Source organism: Leptonotus elevatus, chromosome 5, assembly GCF_054856555.1.
Source record: "Leptonotus elevatus isolate MCC_2025b chromosome 5, RoL_Lele_1.0, whole genome shotgun sequence".
NCBI lineage: Eukaryota > Metazoa > Chordata > Actinopteri > Syngnathiformes > Syngnathidae > Leptonotus > Leptonotus elevatus.
The window spans coordinates 11079257-11098300 of NC_141243.1; the positions used below are offsets into that span (position 1 = coordinate 11079257).

Genomic DNA, 19044 nt, shown 5'->3' on the forward strand with positions numbered 1-19044 from the left:
GGGGATCATGCTACATTGCTTGTTCAATCTGTGCTGCAGGGGATTTGGTGCCCTCAGTAGTCCACTTGTGGCTGTTATGATGGTACGTCGTGTGATTATATCATTTGTAATCCCTTCATATTAACTATGTCGAGCAAAAAAACAAACAAAAAAAAGTTGTCGGGCAAATATGTACACTATGAATTCACATCACAGAACGTATGGTGTCCCACAGGGTTCAATCCTGGTGCCTCTGCTGCTTTCATTGCATCTGCTGCCCCTGGGTTCCATCTGAAGAAAACTGGTGGTTGTTTTCAAGTGCTCTATAAATATAGAGTTGTGCCAATCTGTGTTTCCTAGCATGTGATGGTGTAAAACACTGGAAGCGAGCGAGACAAACCCAACAGAAGGAACAAAAAATAAAAGAACAGCCAAACCACTCAAATGAACGGCTTTGCCTTCTTTTATTGTTCCAATTGCTTGTGCTAAACGAGTCCAACAAATTCCATGAAAACTGTCCTGGTGAAGTTTGTGTAATCATACTGCGAGTCCAGCAGACAAGCAGACAGCTAAACCAACATAACCTTTGTGGAAAGTAGTCATCACTTGTATTGATTTTCTGCAATCAGACAAGGACTCTAATCTGTATTCCTTGCATTTGTACTTGAAGGGAGTTTTTCTCCACCAAACCATCCTATTTAAAAGAGAAGCCAAGTCAAACATTTTCTTTATTTTTTAATAACATGTTCTATGCGCCTCCTCTAGTCTAAACACGGTATTCTGATTAATAATGCATTTGTGGAATATGAGTTGAGCAGCAAAACCTACCCATTTTTATTCATATAGGGAGCACCTATTTTGCCACTTGATGTCAACTGAAAATGGCATCACAGTTCACAGGTCACTGTTCAGGTAATAACCGTTTTCTGAATTTGGTCATCTGGCATTCATAAGATGAGCCGTGATTGGTCATTACCTGAGCAATTATGATGTAATTTTCAGTCGACAGCAAGTTGCAAAATGGCCGCCTCCTGAGATGGATTGAAACAAGTGGATTTTGCTGTTTAATTCATATTCTACAAACACAACGCAGCAGGGCTGAACCGAATAATAATTTAATAATTGATTAATCTATTATTGTATTTTGTCAATGAATCGTATAACTAAGTTTTCATTTCGATCCCTTTTTTCTCTCTCCAAAAACAGGACATTATTTCAAATTACCGTGGCAGAAAATGCACAGACGTCAGGAAAAAAATGGCAAAAATGTTGCACTTTTTTTTTTTAAAAACCAGAAGTTTTAATAATAAGTCTACTTACATGGAGGATTACAGAAATCTGAGAATATCTAGTGTTGAGAGGCTGAAATTCGGAGGATTTGGATCATTTAAAATTAAACTTAATTTTAATCTAAAAATGATTAGCAATTTGATAATTGATTAGTTGTCCAATAAATGATTAATCGGAGCTCTACTAATATTTTTCTTATATTAAAGGGGACATATAAAAACAAAAAATAAAACATGTAAAAAATTGCTTGACAATAGCAGAGGATGAAAAAATATCTCTTTGTACAACAACAAAATGAAATTTATCTTTGTGGTTGAAATACGCTGTTGCAGTTACAGTATTTATATATATATATACATTAAGAAACCTGATCAAAAAGAGCACATCTTTACCTTGTAAAAACATTCTAAAGCATTTTTTAAACAACCGTAGGAAGCGCCACGGTTTTTAGTGGCGAGTCAAATTCTAGCCACACACACACACACACTCACAAAACACATGAGAACAATTGGAATGTGCAGCACAGAAAAATGTATCCATTCTACATGCAATAAACCAAGGTTTTCACAACACTTTGCTTAAAATTTCGCTTCAGACCTGAAATATGTACTCACATATAGAACATAACCTCCTAATATAGACACTACATTCATGGAATTACAGAAACAAAAATGAATCAGTAAGGCAGCTATTCTGCTCTTCCACTAAACGTCAGCATCTGGGGTCAATATTGTGAAGGCAACACCAAATCACTACAAGGCTTCCCCCCCCTTGCAGAATGCCATCATTCTTTCCCCTAAATATTTCAACTGGCTCAATGACAGCTGTTCCCACCTCCCCGCGCCCCCGAATCGAGCGGTCCCTGGACTTTGACAGAGTAACCCGGGCCGACCGTGCGTTTACCCCCGGCGCTATTATTGATCAGGAAATCGCTGCGTTTGCTCAACGGTGAACCTTTCCACATGCATCTGCGCAAACACAGCATTCTGCAACTCACGTCTGGCATAAGGCGTGATAAAGCGTTGCCCTTAATCGAGTGTGTTAATGTTTGATAAGTCACGTGCAGACAGTCTGACACACCGACTGTTTATTTAGGACCTGACGCAAACTTATCACCTCTACCAGGAAGGTTCTGTTTCACCTGCATGTGCTCGTTTATCACACTGGTAGACCTTTATAGGGTCAGCGACCCCCATTTTGTCGCTTAAGTGAAAATGTACGCCGCATGCCTCACTAATAAGTTGTAATCTTTACGTGTGATACAATAAATGATATTACTGTATACTCGTATGTCATTAGGACAATGGCTATACATACACTTTGAATAAGGTACTAAAATAAGTCTAGTTTGGACGGAAATACTTTTTAAGTTGTTGAATGAATGCTCAATAATGGGTTAATTTCAAATGAGTCATTTGAAGCCCCTCCCACCCCATCTAAAAATCAAAAATGTTAAAATATATCCATACTGATGACATTATAGAACATTAGAAATAAAATAAAATTAAAAATCACAAAAAATTATGATTACAAATTGTGCGTATAAATAAATAAATAAATAAACATTTTAAAAACCTTCAATTACAACTAATTTTTCCATGTGTGTGCAGTTAAAAAGATGAAATGTCAAATCAATTCTTGGTCTCTTAGTCGGTTAAATTCATCAGATAATGCACGAGAGGGTGACGTGGGCCTCATAGCATGTCCCGGAATTTTATTCGAGCGTTTATGGTTGATGCAGATTCGCGGGAGTTATGAAATAAATGACGCGATTGACGGCGGCGCGGGAGGACTTCGAATCAGGGTAACGAATCGACAGTGACATATTGTTAAGAAATATGTTTGTAGACAATGAGGATAATGAAAATGTTGACGGCTTTGTAACGGAATGGACCACGAATAATTACCACCCGACCCCCCCCGAGGTTATTACAACTGCGCTCCAGTGTTGAAGGTAAATATATTTGGAGTTATATACCCGCAGATGCGACATTTGTTTCTTGATTTAAAAAAAAAATATATATAGAAGGTTTATAATAATAAACTTTTAGGTTTGTGCGAACGCCACAAGTGTAAGCTCTAAAATGTTTTTGGAAATATGTTTCTGCTTCAGGAGCTGATATATCAATTATTTTTAATATCGCTGAATTTCCAGGAAAACTTCCAGTTTTCGGGGGTGACTGAAAAGTCACCCTTAGGTTTTAGAGGCATGTTTTGCCAGGCACTTTAGGCCTTAATGGGTTAAACAGGCTGTAGACTCATCTAAATCCCATCAGATCAAATTGTAATTCATCGTGTTTATTTGTGATCTTGTTACAGCTCATGCGCTTGGAACCAGAAGAAACTGAATAACTTGGCCTCTCCTATAACGTAGCTAGCAACATGAGATGAATTTATTAGCCTTGACCTCAGGTCTGCACACTCTGAGCGCAAATTTGAGTTACAGATTACCAGAAAGTGGCGCGTGCCCCTACCTGATGGCGTCATGTGCTGCCAGTCGGTCACCATGGCTGAGCCCGGAGATGAAAGCCAGGCTGGGGAAGACGTGAGGAGGAAGAGCAGGAAGCCAGAAGAGGGCGAGGACGCCACGGCCATGATGCTGGTGAAGAGCGACAGAGAGAAGAGTGAGCGAGTGCCACAGGGATTATAATTACCAAGTGGACTCCAAGATGACATGTCAATGTGGGGGGGGAAAAAAAAAGAAAAAAAGAAAACTTCCGCTTGTGCGTTCTTCCCTCCCTCACTGCTCCCATTTCAGAAACTTTTCGAACTTTAACTTTTTATTTGCAACTGCAACCAAGACTGCATTTTTTGCATTTTATATCATATAAAAAAAACACATTTCAAACATTTCAAGCACATATTTCCTTATTCACGGTACGTCGTCAAAACCATTTTAAACGCTACACACAAACAGTGCTGTCTGATATGAAGAGTGAAATGAAAGAAAATAACATACATTCTACATGCATGTACAGTATGTTTAACATAAGCCAGTGGTTCTTAACCTGGGTTCAATCGAACCCCAGGGGTTTGCTGAGTCAGTCTCATGGGTTCGGCGGAGGTCAAGACACACACCTGACTCAAATTTTAATCATGACTGTATAAACAGACTATTAAAAGCTTATGTCATACTTATTTTGTTGTATTTAAACATTTAGTCCCAGTTGCGCCAATTCACTGGGAGATGATTGGTAATCGTGATTCATGATAAACAATGAATTTCAAAGTAATTGTCTAGCACCAGTCATACAGACAGACAGTCCCCGGTCCAAGTAAATAAGCGTCTGCTTACAGGTTGCGAGTTCAATCAGTCAAGTCCAAATATAGGCCAAACTCTGTCCACACCCACGGCTATTTACAGCTGTGTCCCCGCGACTTGTTTCTGGGAGGCTTTTAAAAAAACAAGGAAGAGGCACACTCTCTTATGTTGCCACTGCCAAGTAATACTCAGAGCACCTCAATATATAGTACATTGTAATGCATTGTGAGTGAAAGACTCATTTTCCAAACATGGAGCCCAAAAAACACAGTCTCAAATACATGAGCAAATTTCCAAACGTACATTGGATTAGCACAAGCAAATATGACGCCAGAAAAAACAACAACAACACAAATGTAACTTGATGGTGGTAAATCATTGAAAGCACAAGAAATTAGTCAGTATTGCATGAAAGAAACAAAGCAATAAATCATTGAATGTGTGTGTGTGGGGAGACGAGAAGTGGTGGAGGGCTGAGTGTGGAAGGATTCCAGAGGCCAAGTCATACAATGCAAGAATTCAAGCCAGAAATCTGTCCAGCCATGTACTCATCTGCCCTGACAGAGAAGCTCCATTTAAGAACAATTATTTTCCAAATTAGTCAGCAGCTCTTTTATCCTTCACTGTCACTTTTATTAAGAGGATGAACAAAAGAAAGCTGCCAAGTCAACTGATTTATATTTGTACTGTATACAAAAGGTATGACAAGAACAACAGCTTTTAGTTTGGCAAAGATCAGATGGAAGACTTTACCAGTCGATGTTGATATACATCCGTGTACCTTCAGGTGGATGCCCTGGGCTACCGACCGCACCCACCTTGGCGTGCTCCTGAGTGAGAGCCAGCAGAATTTACTTCTCTGATGGCAGAAGGATTGTTTTCCAAAGTAAAATATTTGCCTTGGCTCAGTAAAGTTTGGGAAAAACTGGCTAAGTGAGATGCGTGCATTGGGTTAGCCTCTCAACGACTCCATATTCTCACCCTTGATAAACAATTTACCCCCATCTGTGCTGACCAGATTTTCAAAATTAAAAACCAGCATACGACAACAATAACATTTTCACTTGATCCCTAGTCAATCTGGTGACCGGTAGATGGTGGTAAATGGTACTTCATTTAGCGCGTTTCCACCTTACAAGGTCCTCAAAGCGCCTTACGTTCAACTACCCATTCACCTACTGATGATGCAGCATCAGGAGCAACTGGGGGTTCAGTACCTTGCTCAAGGATACATCGACATGGTCACAATGGCATTGGATCGAACCCACAACCTCTGGATGGGGAGACAATCACCATACCACTGAGCCACGGCGCCCGCTGTAGTTCTGTTATTGTTTTAGCTAATGCTAAATGCTATCTTGGTTGACAGTTCAACAGCGCTATACAAGAACCATGCACTCACCATTATCCAACCTTTTTAGCTCGGTCCCACCAGCTATTAAAAGCTGGCTGTAACGTTTACCTCGTGCCGGTCCCAAATTGTAACATTGTAAATATGCAGCCAGAATAAATCAGCTTGTTTTGGGTCTGACCGGCGACCGCAGCATTAGGCTAGTAGAGATATATTTATGTTTTTTGGATTTGTTGGGGTCTGGATGTTTCTTGGGCTGGGGAGGAGTTCTGGTGGGGGGTGTCTGGTCGGTGCTGGATTTCACCTTCCTTGGTTTTCTTCGGTCCCCTCGGGTCTCCTGGTGTTCGATTTAGGTGAACGGTATGAGATTTTTTTTTTCTAATAGGTTTTCTGGTGAGCTAACAAACACACGCACGCACGCACGCACGCACGCACGCACACACACATACTCACCCACACACACAAAAAAAAAAAATAATGTATGTATGTATGTATGTATATATGTATATATGTATGTATATATGTGTATATATATATATATATATATATTTATAAAAAAAAAAAAAAAAAGGAGCAATGATGATGACATTTCCGAATGAACAATACTGAGCTCTATAAAAAAAAAAAAAAAAAAAAAAAAAAAAAAAAAGATATATTTCCCATGATTCTTGGACACGGAAGCAGTAAGCACCAGCAGTTCTTGTTTCGGTATGACGAAAACACATCTGTTAGCAATTAGATGTAGTTACGTTAGTTGTATGCCGGGACAGGACCTGCGTAAAAACAGGACAAAACAATGGGGCTGGCGATATACCTGCCGGGACTTGAAATACAAGGCCCAAAACCGGGACTATCTCAGTGAAAACGGGACATCTGATCTCCCTACCCTAATCTCTCTAGTAAACCCCAAATCACTATACAAGGAGAGGGATTCTCATTAGTTGGGTTTCCATCCACCCATTTTTATTCAAATTTTCAAAAAATTTGAAAATAAAACTGAATGGAAACGCCAGAAATTCGAAAAAGGGCCCAAGATTTGCAAAAAAGTTTTTACGCCTAGGATTTTGAAGTGTAACGAAAAAAAGGAAAATGCAAATTTGGGCAAAAGAAACAGGTTTAATACCTGCTGGTGAGACCTGAGACACCGCACGTTTTGACCGGATATTACATTACACGTACGTTTGTAGTCTCAAAGCAATGTCGGACGATAAAGGAAGGTATGTTTGGGGGGGACGAACGTAACAGAAATCTTTTTGGAATTATTTAAAGGAGCAAATATTAATGCTATTTTAGATTGAAAATAGCAAAGAAACGCCACGGTTTATCAGTAATTACAAAAGCAAACTCAAACGTCATCGCATGGTGCAGTCACTTCCTGGTCTTCTTCTTCTTCTTTTAAATATATATACCGCCACCTACAGCAGCGTTGTGCCCTCTCAATATCCGCAAAAGAAGAACAGATGAAAACGGGCATAAGTCACATGTCCGTCTTGCGTATTTTCAGTAAATTAGCTTAAAAAAAAAATCGAAACAGTTGGATGCAAACCTGACTAACCTTTGCCCCAATTTGTACATCATAACCCACCAGTCTATCACTCTGTCTTACGCTAACGTAGTAAGTCACAAGCAGATACAGTACACTGTACAAAGTAATGGTAGTTCTCCTTGGTGAAGTTAGTAAATTACACGTTCAGCAACACTTGGGCAAAAAAATACCATCAAGTTATCTTATTTAATGTTCCAAATCATTGCATAATTTAGAGGAAAAGAAATATGACACTAAAGAAGTAACTATGAATCTGTTGCTTTCACACAAACTGGCACAGTTGTGTTTTTGCATGCCAGCGACAAACTCCGACTCCCCAAAAAGAGTCTGGCAGAGCCAATCAGAAAAGAGGGAGGCTCTGCACGTGTCTCGTGGGGTCTCTCTGTACACACAAGGACTGTACGGTCAATTTTACACTACTTCTACCACATACATGTGCGCGCACACGCACGCGCACGCACACACACACACACACAACTCACCTTAATTAATCTGTGTTTGCTAAATATGAGCTGACACGACAGAGGGGGAGGCTACCAATGGGATGTAAGATAGAAGGTTATGAAGGGAAGAAGTCACATCATCTGTGTGTTGGAAAAGCGCCCAGTCACACAAAAAGGGCAATGTTGCCAAATGAGAGATCCCTGCACAGAATCAGTGCAGTGTGCAGAGAAAAATTATTGCAGTATGAAGTTTAGCAATGCCCTGTAGAGTTTCGTGTCGATGCCATTTGAGTGAAACAACTCCTAGTGTGATTGATGTGCATAAAGTTCTGTTCACTCTTGCTTTGTGTTAGTGATAAAAATGCTTATTATAAGTGTAATTTATTTAGATTAGTTACGTAAAGCCCGTATTCCACTGAGTGGCGAACATTTGCAAGGGTAGCTGATATAGATTTTTCTGTCAGGCTTCATTCAAGGTCGACAGTTTTAATGGTTACAGACAGTTTTTCTTGTCGCAAGGGAATTTTGAACAAACTGTCAAATCTGCTGGCGAAAGAACGTCTAGCGAATGTTTGCAACCTTGAACGAACCCTCACGAGAAATCAAAATTCATTACATTCGCAAACACTTGCAAACGTTCGCCCCTCAGTGGAATACGAGCTCAAGCAGAGGAACTGCGCCGCGAGAGGATAATGTTCATCTGCGCCAGCTAGCAAGTGTAGCCTGTAGCTTGGTGCCATTAAACGCGCCTCAGCGCGGCACGTTAGCCACCCGTCATAAGTAGCATGCCACTTCCGATTGGTAAGCTTGGCGGTAGATAAAGGACACAGTGTTTATGTGTGAGATTATAGTTGAACAACAGATTCTGGGTCGGTCAGCAGTGCTGAAAAAAAAACACGAAGCAATTATGTGATCGCGTTCTCTGGAATCATGATTTTGATCATAAAACAATAAATCTTTTGGACCTACTAATACAGTATTGTATCATAAAGAATGGAAAGTGGCCCGATGGGATACATTGTGGTCATCTAGTTAGTATTCATGTCTACCGAGTAGTGTTCTGTAGTGCACACATACACTGCGAGGTGATCAACAGTCAAGTCGCCATCTTAACACGATGCCTGTGAAGTCGTCGCTAATGTGTGAAAGTTTAACAATGTGGCAGTGGAGCCTGCAGGCTAGTGGATCATTTTAAATATCTTTTTACCTAATCCAGTTTTGACAACTACACCTCTTGAAGGCAAATTGACATTAGCATAATGTTGAAGAAAGAAACCATCTGGCTGCGCAACTAATTGCAGGCAAGCGTCACCGTTCATTAAAATCTAATCACACAACTAATGAGTAATGCGCATGTACATGACAAAGCTGGGCCATGTTCTGACGAGATGACAGCAGGGTCACAAATGCTCCGTGTTGCTAATTGCAATTTCCCCATAAACACACCATTGCCAAAGATGAAGGAGAACCACCCTCCTCCCCCTGTGTATTCAATTAAAATCCTTGTATTTTGGGCCAAATAGAAATGAGTGAGGAGCATTAAAACGGGTATTATACGCATACTTACAATTGGGTCGAATGTGAGCATTTTCCTCGCTTTCGTTTGAAGCTAACAAAGGCCAACTGTCAGACGTCTTTAAAAGATTATCGTGAGCAATTAACCTGTGTTGAGTTGCGTCAAGAGTGACACCCACCCCCCCTCCCTCTCCCATTCCCTATCTTTTTGAAAAAAGTCAGGGCCAACAATCATAGATGTTAACCTTGTTCAACATTTACGACGAAACACGGATTCTGTGATTGTGACATAACCCCGAAGCAGTTCGTGTTGTTGGTGTCAAAAACAGAGGAGCAATTGGCTAAGTGTTTGCATAAGGTGTCTCCCAAGTCATACACAACAAGGACAAGAATTTACAACTACTACGTCTTTATCATACAAGCTAACAGTTGGCCTAGCTTCCGGCATTTCTTCTATTCCTCTTAACTTCTCGTACTTCTTTTTCAATCGGGATGCCTTGTGGCACCATGCTTCCTTTTCACAAATCGTGTACTATTTAATATGCAGAATTCTTTACTTACAATTGTCTGTGCAGAATGGAGATACAGGTATTGTATCGTGGTGTGTTTTGGGTGTTGTGTTGATCATATTAACTCATTCACTCCCAGCCATTTTCACTGACCAATTCGTTACCGGCTGTTTTACTGAATTTTGACTGATTTTGCAAGGCCCACAGAATATTTTGTTCTATTGCTATAAAAAACCTGGAACCTACCTAAAGAAAGATTAGAGTCTTAAAAAAAGTATATTTCTATCTGTTGCAGTTTTGCAGCAATTAGCATTAGAGTATAGCTAAGTTTCATCATTATTCACAAATCTGTTTCAAACAGTGGGGAAAACAGCTTGTTGCAACATGGCCCTGGTTGATCTCTTATACTCTGCCACCTGCTGGCCGTTTTTGTAATAACTAGCACGCTTAAGTGTCCCTCTTCAGTCCAGAGGCTGCATCAAAATGCTCTGTATGCTCTAGCATTAAAGAAAACGTAAAAAAAACTTATAAATACGTCGTTGGGAGCATGGCAATATTTAAAATACAACATATGTATACGTTTTTGGGAACAAATGAGTTAAGTACAACACACACTATGAGAGCATTAAGAACCCACTTTGCATTTTTCCCTCATTATGTGTTGTTATTGTGTTATGTTAAAAATTGGTACGTGTGTTACCTTTAAAGCTAAAAAGAAGTGAGATGATGTTAGAGCATCCTCTAATCAGACTCCATTACTCTACAATGCCCAAGCCATTAAAATTAGAGCGGCTATCTTTGTAAAAATGTTTAAATCTCAACTGCAAAGTTATTTCTATTTTCTACACACTAGCATTTGGTTAGACCACAACTATTATGCAACGCACTCTCTTGACCTGCATCACCCCATGACATCTGGATTTTGGTCTGTTTTACTGCCACTTCTCCTGCTCAAAGAGGGGGTGAGGTGGTGATGAGCTAAGTGAGGCTTTTGCTATAAAATGATAAGTGTTGCCCGTTAAGCATTGATGTTTGTCCTGGAAGAGGAAATCCTCTATCCCTTGTCAAAGTCCTTCCAATTAAATGGGATTTTTCCAAAATTTTCCTTGCCTGGCTCGTAGATTTTTGTAAACTGTGGGCCTGTAAAGTGCATTCTGATTTTTTTTTGTGTGTGTGTGTGATTGAGGGCTATGCAAATAAGCTTGACTTGACATGACTTGAACAATAACAACAAAAGCAAAGAAGTCAAAACAATCCCTGTTCACACAGGCCTACATGCCAGGCATGTACTTGGCGATGATTCGATACTTTTACTTTTTTTTGCTGGCTTATTAGGCTTACATTAGTAAAGTTTCCCTCATTTGGCAGTTGCGCCACTTAATTCAACCTAATTTGAACTTTTTTTTTAAAGCAACAGCCTGCAAGGTAACCTTTGCAAAGGTATTTGATGGGGATAAGCCAACACTTCCCCATCCAAATTCATTAAAACGCGCCTTTATGGACTTAACCGAAAAGGCCCTTCCCAAAAGTGCTGCTGAAAACAAACAATTGTCCAAAATGTCTTCATAAGATGAAGGTCGTCATGAGGTACAAATCTGACTTCTGCTTGCTTAAATAATTTATTGAGACGTCTGTATGTAAACTATAGGTGAACCACCTAAATAGCATACAGACTCCACACATAGTAAACATGAGCCTGCAAGTTGCAGCATGGAGGCTTGGGGGAGAGGGAGGAGCCTGGAAGAGAAGCAGCCTGCAGATCTGCCTTGTTCCAAGTTCTTCACCGCCGCCGTAACACACACATTAAACCTGTGCAGAGCATTTACATGTGTGTTTATATGTGTCGCACATGAATGTCAACACAGGAAGACCTTTTTGAACCCGCTTGCATTCGGATGCCGGACGGCTCCGATGTCTCCTTCTCTAATTTCGAAAGAGAGAGTGGAAAAGTCCGAGTCAGCACGCTGGCATGAGAGCAGCCACGGCTGGAAGGAGATCAGCACACAAAATCTGCAGAGCACCCTGGAGTGGGTGTCTGTGTGCAAAATCAAGTGTGCGTATCAGAGCAGGAACAACGCCACGAGAGCAAGAGTGCACTCTTCAGATGTGAAAAGTCAAGTTGGCGTGCGTAAACTTGCAACAAGTCAAATTTCAAACCAGCAACTGACAAGTAAAATTAAAAATGATTATGAGAATTCCTCCGGCTCTCCCACCTGGCATTTGTCCAAGTAGCTGAATGACACAGTCTGCCATTTCACAGACAGTCTGAATTAAATAGGCTTAACATATCAAGTCTGATCCATCTGAATTTCAATTTAGACGTCAAGTTTGATGTGGATGCTGCATGCAACAAAGTGTATCAATTTTGTATATACTCTAATATAAGAGTCTATAGAATGAGGTAACACTACAGCAGTCATAATTACAGATCCATTTATGTAAGTTCTCTCAATAGGAACCTGGCCCTTTATAAAAAAAAAATATATATATATTATTATTTATTTTATTTTTTTAAAGAGCACCCTTTTGGGCATAAAATGACGCCAAGTTAAATATACCTGACATTTTTAAGAACATCCTGAAATCACAATACCACTACAGTATGAGATTTGCTGTACCGTCCATATTATATTCAAAACACGTGCATCAACACATGCATGTTTAAAACCCATCTATTTTCTTTCACTAGTCCTCATTAGGGTTGAGGGTGAGCTAATAAACGGACTGATTGCCTGTTATCCAGGGCCGAGCAAGTTCATGTGTGGAACCAGTTTAATGGAAAAGTGATTTTAAACTTATTTTCATGCTACATTGTAAAGGGGTTGATACATGAGCCAGTTAAGAGTTCAATTTGTTCTCTTTTTAATTCAGTTTCAGTGAGGATCGGGATAAGAAGTGGGGATACAATCAGTATTCTTTTCTTTTACAGTCCACATGCATTTGGGCGAAGAGGAGAGATGGCCGCACCTCCACCTTGGCATAACACAGTATGATCTGCATCTGGCACGTCCTGGTTTTTCAACAAAACAAGTCTGACAGACATTTTTGCAATTGTTTGGCCTTGGTAGAGTTCACATTTTAGTGAGTGCTAGTTTTGTTTTAAAATAGGGATTTTTTTATATATTAAAAAAAAAAACAGTTTCCTCCATATACATGCCAAGACTGAAAACCTAGTATTTATTGGACCCAATGGCCAAAGTGTACAGTTAGTATTATCACTTTGACTAACAAAATGTCAGCCAATTTGGAGAACAAAAAAAAAATAAAATTACTTCAAGATAACTGGACGGTTCAAAACATGAGTCAGAGACAAACATATTCTCCCAATGGAGGAGGGAGGGATTGATGGTTATTAATAATATACCGTAGCTGGGCTGTGTTCCTGTATAAACTCCAGACCAGCAACCGCTCACTATTTTACACCTAACGATTGAGACAAATCAGGCACTAATAGGACAAAACACCCTGAAAGAACTTGTTCTTGCCTTAATCTTCTCATTTCTCACCTAATTGTTGTTGGCAAAGGGCAGCCACAGCAAACACGGCCACTTTTTTTGCCATGTGACAATAACAACAACAACCATCCATCTTTTACAATGCTTATCCTCATTAGGGTCACGGATGAGCCGGAGACTATCCCAGTTGACTTCAAGCAAGTGGCAGTAAACACCATAGCCTGGCCAGCCATTATTAGAATTCCCTTTCAATCCTCATCCTTATTTAAAGACCAGCAACCAGCACAATAACACAATAACGATTAGCCTATGCTATCTTGGTAGCCAGCTAACTCACTAGCTAAAGGAAACAGAATTTAGTTTGCTCGATTTCACCTCTTTTAGTATAATGGACAGATAAGAAGAAGTGAAAATAATTAATTGTAGATAGTTGTGGTGAATAATATGACAAATAATATTCAAAAAGGCTAGCTAGAAGGCTAGCTATCAAGCTAGCTAGATTTGCAACATTTGTACTAGATAGATACACATAAAGTCACTTTATGTCATCTTAATAACCCCAAATCATTTTTTTTTAAAGGACCTGGATTTTTTTTTATTATACTCACCTTTTTTCACTTTGTCATATTCAAATTGTTAATGGTTCTAAAAAATATTGAATAATAATGATTTTGCCCCACATAATCAGCTTTTCTAAGTGCATGGTATCCGTTGGATATGTTTAAGTAATCATCTTTTTTGCATCTTAACATCAGCACTATCACTATGGCTTGTTTTTGAACAATCTAGATGTTCTACAGAACCCAAACTTAGTTATGGTATTGCCGAATACACATTAATTTAATTTTAACTTTCATAATAATAATTTTCATTTGATTACTTACATGAATAAACTCATGTGTCTGCTTGATGATCCACATTTGGGGGACACAAAAAAAAAAAGCTAATTTATTATTATTTTAGGGACACAATAAAAACTGATAAACCCCATTTTCAGCCGCCTGGCGCTTGGTTCGAACAACTTAGTTGTACACTAATAGAAGCATGATTCAAAAATAAAAAGGAAATAAACATTGCTTTGCATTTTAAATATGCAATATGTAATGACTTATTTATATATTGTAATGCATTTTGTGAACTAACTCATGCAAATTTCAAGTATGAATGGTGAATTTGAGTGTGAGTGAGTGTGCAGCCTGTCTTTTCGGTTTGCAACGATAAATGTATGAGGACAAAACAATTGTATGACCCAATTTGAAACTGTAATGATCTGGAGTTAAATAAATCTGGTTGAACCTTTGGATATAGAGCATTGCAATTATTTGTTGTCTCATATTTGATTGAAACGTCATCAGCGTCACTATATAAATAAGATAAGTTAATTAAGGTGCCTGCTTGATGATCCACATTCCTGGGCCCAATCAAAACTGACTAGGGACCCAATTCGAGCCCTCGAACCTTAGTTGGGACAACCCTCGACAGTCCACGAATAGAAGTAAGCTTTGTTGAAGCCAGTGGGATCAAATAAAAGAGAAACACGTGTTGCTTTGCATCTCCACACAAACAGCATGGAGTTTCTAGGCAACATTAGCTTATTGTTGCCTATAAATTAAATCAAACCTTCCAATAATATTCGCTCTACACAGATAAGCAATAGTAGTAGTAGTTTCATGCATTTTTCCAGCTAATCGTGCAAAATGTAAGTTCTAAATGGTGAATGTGTGTTGCAGCCTGCTTTTTTAGGTTCGGCAAAGTTTCCCACGCAGCAACAACTACGAAAAGAACTTGACAACCAGTGACAAAACAAACACAAAACGTTATTAAAACAACAAAGTGCTTACTTTGCACGAAGCGTCACGCTGGATTCCTGCAAGGAGCAGATTGACTTTTTTTTTTTACTCCACGACAGCACAACTTACTCATCTACACACACGCAATACACTTCAATTCTTCCTCACTTGATTCAAGCAGGAGTTTCTTTGGCTTCATTCAACTCGCTTGTTTCCTTGCAGGAGGCCACTTTTGCTTCTTCAATTACTATCGCGAAAGCCCACGCACACATACAGACACACGTTACACGTCCACACGCACTAGAACACGTCCACCGTGATCGGTAAACCTCACATGGCGGTGAGGCGCCCCCATCCGCCTAAAAAAAAGTCCAACCTCCTTCACAAGACTGGAGCCAACTGGAGCCGGAGGCCACCCTCGCCAAAATAAATCCGCCTCTTAAAGAGCTGCGCACACATAAATACTTAGCCTTAGCATCTTTTCCATTCGTGCGGTAAGGAATTATGACAAGTGTGGCAATTCAGGTAATATAGCAATACACAAAGGCATATATTATTCCTAATCTGTAAAAAAAAAACGGGTCATATTAATAAAGCTCAAGCATAACTTTCTTCTTCTACTCTATTTATCTTAATGTAAGTGTGTATGCCATGCATGGCACCACACCGCCCCTAAGAGGCCATGGCTCACATAGCACGAAGAGCCAGTATTTATTTTTTAATTGTCATTGTAATACTGTATTATTATTTTACTTTGTTAAGCTCGTTCTTTCATGTAATATTTAAAGTGACAGTGTGTAAAAAATGTTGCCATCTCGTGGTGAACTAATAGACTGCATCAACCTAATTTCGAAGCGTGTGCATTTTGAAACACATGCACTACGGTGCTTCAGAGAGACCACCAATTATTACTACTATGGTAAATAAATAAATAAACAGGTGCTAATGCTAGTATAGTATCTCGTTAAGTAGATAAAACAGATTTTTTTCTCTCGTGTTTATAGCATAAATTCAGATCAAATATAATAAATTAAAAAGTATATAAGATATAGTAGAATTATAGCCATGGCAGATATTGATAATATCAATAATTGTTGTTAATGCAAGTAAGTAGTTATTTTGCTAGCTCAATAAAACTGAATTTTGCTTGTCTAAAACCGATTTCACATCTGATATGACAAAATTAAAATGTATTTCAAGCAGATCTACAAGTATAAATAAAATGAATATGGTCAACATACCGTGGCTATCTTAATAGCTTGATAAAATATACTATAGACAGACATTTAGCCTCTTTTGTGGCTCACGTGAAACTTCCATAACAACAGTGACGCTGTCTTTAGATGGAATGGAATTTCAGCTGTCAAAGAAAGAACAGGACTCCCCAAATCCAGCCCACCCTCAATCTGATCTCCCTGTCAACCCAAAAGCTATCAATTGGTGTGGAAAGGTGCACGTTGACACATGAGAGGGAAGCTGGCAGCTCAATTGCTGTTCATACTGAATTGCACAATGTTTAGGTTTTTTTTCTTCATGCATCTTAGCCTGTCCTAAGAATAAACTTGAATGTGAAAAAACAATGTTTTTCAATGCCAAAACATTTTTGGTGTCAAATGTACATATTCTTGTACAATGGTAGGCAGGGCATGTGCTCAATTAGTTCCTTTGTTATATAATTGTCATTCCTGTGATTGTGTTTTTCTATAGTGATCATGTGCTCTCATGTTGTACTAAATAAACAGGGGAACAATGCATGTGGCCCGGTAGACTTGTGCAGGGCAAGCTACACTCTCAGTGTGATACGTGGATAGATACGACACAACAATTTCATCATGACTCAAATGGCAAAAAAAGCAAGCAGGCTAAATAAAAAAAAAATAAAAAAAGGGGAATCCCTGGTCAGTTTCATAATAGTGATTTTTTTGTCTGGAGACTACTTCATAGAGCATGCAAGTACGACGGGGTATTAGGGCAACGTAAAAATATATAGTATTTAGAGGGCGGAGGTAATAATATGAGAAAAAACTCGCAAATTTGCCATTTTATAAAGTGGAAAAATTGCCACTTTATATAGTCAGATTTGCGAGAGAAAAAACTAAAGAACTACACGTAGCGTAGCTATAGTCTAATCATGTGAGGTTTCGTTGGTGGTTAATGGGATGAAAAGGCAGGATGGAGATGGATTCTTTCTTAAATTAAAACTTTATTCCCCAGAGCCAGAGCGACAACACTTCCTGATCCCCTATCAGCTGACTAAGACCATCCAATCAGATGCTAGCATACCATAGGTAAATGCAAGTGAATGACGGAGAGCAGCAGATTCGACACATCAATTTAGATACTTGTACAAAAAAAATACCAAAATGTATGAATGTGTAAATAATAATTCTGGAAACATAAATGTACAAGTAAATATACATTTTAACAAATTAACTTAAATGCTTGATCGTCCGGGTGTGGATCTTCGCAAAGCGAGGCGTCTTTGTCGCTGGCCAGTGGCCGTACACAACGGTTCAAAGAGCGACTGCTTAACATGATATGGTTCATCTATGCTAATTACAATTACTATCTCCTTATTTGGAAACCCGACCGAAAAGTATTGGTTGGCAAAAACAGTCGAGTAGTAGGCTACGTGTATTTCTCGTAAGTTTTTTTATTTTTTTCGCGCAAATCTGCCACTATATAAAGTGGCAAATTTGCGAGAAAAAAATCGTAAATTTGCGAGTTTATAAAGTGGCAAATTTGCGAGAAAAAAACTCGTAAATTTGCGAGTTTATAAAATGGCAAATTTGTGAGTTTTTTTCTCTGAATATTGCCCCCGCCCTCTAAAAATATATTTATTTACACGTGGTCCTAATACGCCGTCGTATGTAAGTAATTGGAACTACTGTTTAAAATGTCATGCCAAAATATAGAATTTTGATTTTGAAACGTGAACAGCAATTTAAAGCCATTTTGTTTATTTCAAAAATTAGACCATATGCTTATATATCTATAAAACAAACATAAAAAAAAATTACATGTTTTATGTTTCTTTCATCATCTTGTTTGGGCCATATTCCAGTAAATTGTATCCCCCAAAGGAACAATGCTTGCTCCTTTGTGTGTTTGTGTTCCCAGCGTAATGGGTGAGTGGCCTTTGTGTCACCCCCCTTCAAGTCCCCTGTAATGTATTTAGGGTGGTTTTACATCACAAGCGTGTCACATCCCAGTGATCTCGGCGGCCATGCTGCCTATTGGATTAGAGCCAGGTGAAGCAGATGCCTGCAGGGGGGAACACACAAGCGCACAAATGCATGTTTTTTCATCTATTTGTGGACCTTCATTGTTATAAAACATTCTCTGGTCCCTTTGCCCCAGTTTTGACCATCGCTGATAAACAGCCAGTGCTCTGCAATCACAATTGTTCCTCTTCTGGTACTCCAGCTTCCACCTCTATTTCAAAAACATGAATGTTAGGGTGAATGAAAACTGAATGTGTGTGTGGATTGTTTTGGTCTATATGCGCTCTTCGATTGGATGGCGACCATTACAGGATTTACCCTAAAAAAAAAAAAGTCAGATTGGATAGGCTTTAGATCCTAATTAGGAAAAGTGCTACAGAAAATGGATCAATAATGCAGTCCGACTATAATATCTGGCTTTATGCAAAATGTCGAATTTCAACTGTCCGATCTAAATTGATGGTTCACAGCATGTTTTAGGAATATGCCTCTGAACCATTAATCCACTATTAAACATTGGCCTGCATTAAGGTGACAGTAGGAGGGCGGCGAGGGCAAGTAGCGAGGAAATTGATGCCAATTGGCGAGATGGCGCCAGGCGAGTAAGAACCGCACAGTGTCAGCATGAGAGCCCCGCCATGTGCAAAACAACACAATTAAGTGGGAGGCTTAATCGTAAT

General features: G+C 39.1%; 1 protein-coding gene across 3 annotated transcripts in view; it reads right to left on the reverse strand.

Moving 5' to 3' along the window:
- The window catches only part of ghra (growth hormone receptor a), a 36038-nt gene extending 20326 nt beyond the window's left edge, over positions 1 to 15712 (reverse strand). The window contains exons 1-3 of one of the 3 annotated variants that reach the window (XM_086075474.1): positions 15309 to 15712; positions 15192 to 15217; positions 3744 to 3868 (exon numbers count right to left, since the gene is read on the reverse strand). In XM_086075474.1, the coding sequence (XP_085931600.1) occupies positions 3744 to 3864 (121 nt within the window). In that variant the 5' untranslated portion in view covers positions 3865 to 3868; positions 15192 to 15217; positions 15309 to 15712. Of the gene's footprint in view, positions 1 to 3743; positions 3869 to 15191 lie in introns of all 3 variants that reach the window. The other 2 variants (XM_086075475.1, XM_086075476.1) reach the window with 2 other exon arrangements.
- Between the last annotated feature and the right edge of the window lie 3332 nt (positions 15713 to 19044).